General features: G+C 33.5%; 1 protein-coding gene across 1 annotated transcript; it reads right to left on the bottom strand.

Moving 5' to 3' along the window:
* Positions 1-465: 465 nt before the first annotated feature.
* On the bottom strand, positions 466-1,661 carry LOC112508969. The gene is made up of 4 exons (XM_025113837.1): positions 1,623-1,661; positions 1,313-1,429; positions 812-949; positions 466-702 (listed from the first exon to the last, which is right to left on the bottom strand). The coding sequence occupies exons 1-4, from the start codon at positions 1,623-1,625 to the stop codon at positions 466-468; spliced, it is 495 nt and encodes a 164-aa protein (XP_024969605.1). The 5' UTR covers positions 1,626-1,661.
* Positions 1,662-3,630: the final 1,969 nt, after the last annotated feature.

Raw genomic sequence — 3,630 nt, 5'->3', positions numbered from 1 at the left:
AACAAAAGCAATGTTGAATGGAACTTCAGATACAAACAATACACTTTCGGACATATACTCATCAGTTGGACGCGTTACAAGTTGTTTGGGAAATGACATTGAAAAACTTGGTCAGTTTCTTGAGTGTATCAAGTTGTTTGAGAATGAATTAGAATCTAATAGCATTAGCGAATCTTCAAGGAGCAAAAAGGATACAATTGACAGCTTTATTGGAATAACACAACCTGCTGAAATAACAATTAAAGTTCCYAAGAATGCAAGAAACAAGGGATGTGGGACTAGCAAGAGATATGTTGGTGCGCGAGAAGAGTCGATTAACAAAAGTTCAAGAGGCAAAAGAATTTGTAGAAATTGTCAGCAGTGGGCTAATCACGACTCGAGGAATTGCCCAAAAAAGAAGGAATGATAAATTGATATGTTTGTTACTTTACATGATTTGTCCAATGAACTTTACTTTACATCATATTACCTTATGAAGTTGAATTGGGCTTTGTTCTTGGTACCCTCTTTTACAAGACCGCATTTCCAATCTTTTGACTTTGACCCAAAAAAAGTCTCCATATGACGCATAGCAAAGACCCCACAATCAACAAAATTTTTCTTTGTTCTCCAATCCATATCAACTATTTCTGGCTGAAGCTGTAACATCTCATAGGCTTTTGGATGATGAACTTCTCTTAAGTAGTTGCAAAATAATGAATGCTGTAGAATTAAAATTAAATAAAAAAATATATCATCAATCATACTTTTAACTCATTATAAAACAAAATAAAATATTTATTATCAAATTTTAACATAACTAAAAGCTTACCAATGTTTCAGGAACAATACCATAAACTTCTTCAATACTTTGCGTATGATTGATATTGTCTATAATGAGAAATGATGGCTTCTTAAGATTGAACACCACCAAGTAGAAATGTCGCCCTCTCAACATTATAAAAAACACCTGTTTTATTAAATTCCAATACATAGAAAGTCCATAAAAATGTCATAACAAACTACACAAAAAAGCTTATAATTGACTTTGAATAACTGAACCTTCACAACAAACATATTGTAAAGGTTCATTTTCAAGACACATAACCCTTTGTAACTGCAACCAAAAGAAATAAAAAGACAACAAATATCTACAGATTGTATAAAAAAATCCGTTTACCCATTTGTTTTCTCTGCCTTCGTTGAACCTTCACAACAAGCATGTTGTGAAGGATGTTTGGCAGGTCAAGATAGTAACACACAATTTGAAAAGAACATGTAAATATAATATCTACCTTCATGTATATATGTAGAACAAGTTAAGATTCTTTACCAAATCAACTTTCAAGGATGCTATGGTTTCATTTCGTCGGCACGCAGCCAGAATATTGGCATGAAATTCTTCTTGTCTTTCGCGAATTGAAACTTTAGTGTCTTCCATTGCAGGAGACTGTCATAATAATAATGACATAATTAGCAAAGTCAAAAATGAGAAAAAGATAAGCATAAACTACGTCAGTCCCAAAATCTACCCTTAATTAATGCCCAAATATTTAGAACTTGATAAGATATGTACATTAATTAAGCTTCTCTTCGTCATTCAAGATTAATATAAATTCAAATACATAATTACTTGCACTTACCATAACACTAACATCCAAGAATATTCGGGATGATGATCTTGCATTTTTAAACTTCTCTTCGTCGTTGAAGATGTAAGCCCAACAGTTTAAAACATTGGCATTTATTTCGAAACCCGGCTTTAATGTTTCAAGCTCATCCCTCAAAACAATAAARTCATCTGATGACTGGAATACAATGTCCCTGTATGCAAAAATATGCATAATTTTATTACGAATAATGAGAAAATAAAGGAATGAAATATAAGCTTCTCAGTAAGTATTCTGTGAAGGTTATGTATTATCAAATTTAAAAAAAGGTATACAACTTACATTGGGGACTTCCTTGTTGAGAACAGATTATTCGCAACCAATTTCTCATGTTTTGTTAAATCTTTCTTCAGTTCCAYAATTCGAACTTTATATGGAGAAACTAACACTTCAGCTAGCTTTGACTCTCTTTTACCTTCTTTTCCTCTGCCCTTTGCAACCCCTTCATCCACAAATTACTTTTTTTCTCTTGCTTGTATCTCCTTGTCTTCTTGGGATATTATCTTTATAGCTTCCACCAAATATGAGGTTACATAAAGCTCCTGGGTAATTTTTAAATCAAAAGAGGGTAAATCATAAGTATCTTCATGTAATTGCTTTTCTCTAAGGTAATCTTGAATAATTTTTTCTAAATGTTCAAGAACCTCAGGAGATTCAAGGATATTTCCAAAAACATCTTCAGCCCCTTCTTTCATCTCCTTGGATGACTGTATGTTGATATCCAATAGTGATTGTTCTTTAGCTTCATTGTTCCCATCTTCAAAAACTGGTTGAGCATCACAATCTGAATGAGCTTCATSATGTAGACGAGCTTCGCAATCTAGTTGAACTAYAGGATGAACTTGAGCTTCACAACCTTGTTGAAATTCAGCAACAGGTACTTCTTCTCCTTCTTTTTCTACTGATTCAACTGAAGGGGAGTTGGTATGTGCGTGTACATTATTCTTTTTTGTTGGATAAAGCTTAACCAACATCAGTTCTAACTCATAATTTAGAGCCTTCATATCATCATCTTCAGGAAAACTTGTCAAACCTTCTTCCATCAATTCATACATTTGACTGAATGTGTTGTTGATTTTTCGCATGCATTTCCTCACACCAGCCATTATAACCTGAGAATTATACACCAACGAAATGGAAGAAAGCTTCATAGGAATATTCATTAATTTAACGAAATGGCAGTAATTTTATATTGGCAAAATATTGAAATATATACCTCTTTTCTTGGGTCTTCTACGTCTTCTTCTTCGTCTTCGTCTTCTTCTTTGTCTTCATCTTCCTCTTTATACTCATATTCGTTTTCTTCATTTTGGTTTTCCTCTTCTTCAAATGGTTCTTGAAGGATACCATAGCCAAAACTTCCTGACTTCATTTCCGAAGACTCTCTTTCTTTTAGAAGTTCTGTAGTCCAAACCTTGATAGCCGGAGAACTTCTTTGAACATGCAAATCTTTGCATAACAATCCATCCACATAGAGTAACTAGAAATAAAAAAACATTATCAAGTTAATATAAAAATAGATACAATGTAAATAAAAATAAATCATACCGTTAAGAACATCATTGGCCCACAATAATACGATGTTGGATCAGCCCTATTCCAATTCTTTTTGCTTCTCTTCAAGCAATCGATGACAAACTCACACCAATCTAAGTTATCTATATCTTCTTTGTGTGCAATGCAGTGCAAAAGCCTTTGATTAGCTGTCCCTGCCTTCATAGACTCACACAAACAGGTAGCAACGAGAACGAAAAAGTTCAACTTGAACATATCTCCTCCATCTATTTGTTGCTTCATATGTTCTGCAACTAGAGATGGATGAATTTCTTTTTTGGTTTGAGGAAATTGGTTTCTCCAACATCTAACCACTTTATCATTGCTATTTGTTCTTTTTTGGGTGATACGAATAGGACCAGTTGGAAAACCAAGCATTTTCTGCACACTGTCTTTTGTAATTTCCAGCTCCCCAACTGGAAGCTTT

The sequence above is a fragment of the Cynara cardunculus genome, assembly GCF_001531365.2.
Source record: "Cynara cardunculus var. scolymus isolate 2C chromosome LG 3, CcrdV1, whole genome shotgun sequence".
Classification (NCBI taxonomy): Eukaryota; Viridiplantae; Streptophyta; class Magnoliopsida; order Asterales; family Asteraceae; genus Cynara; species Cynara cardunculus.
The sequence above is the reverse complement of the archived record's forward strand: the minus strand, read 5'-3'. Positions and strand labels throughout refer to the sequence as shown.

Excerpts from the sequence above, each read along its gene's own strand:
- LOC112508969 (XM_025113837.1), bottom strand. Across the intron at positions 950-1,312 it reads CATCCTTGAAAGTTGATTTG|GTGTTTTTTATAATGTTGAG; the intron begins GTAAAGAATCTT and ends TTAATAAAACAG. Across the intron at positions 703-811 it reads GTATTGTTCCTGAAACATTG|CATTCATTATTTTGCAACTA; the intron begins GTAAGCTTTTAG and ends TTAATTCTACAG.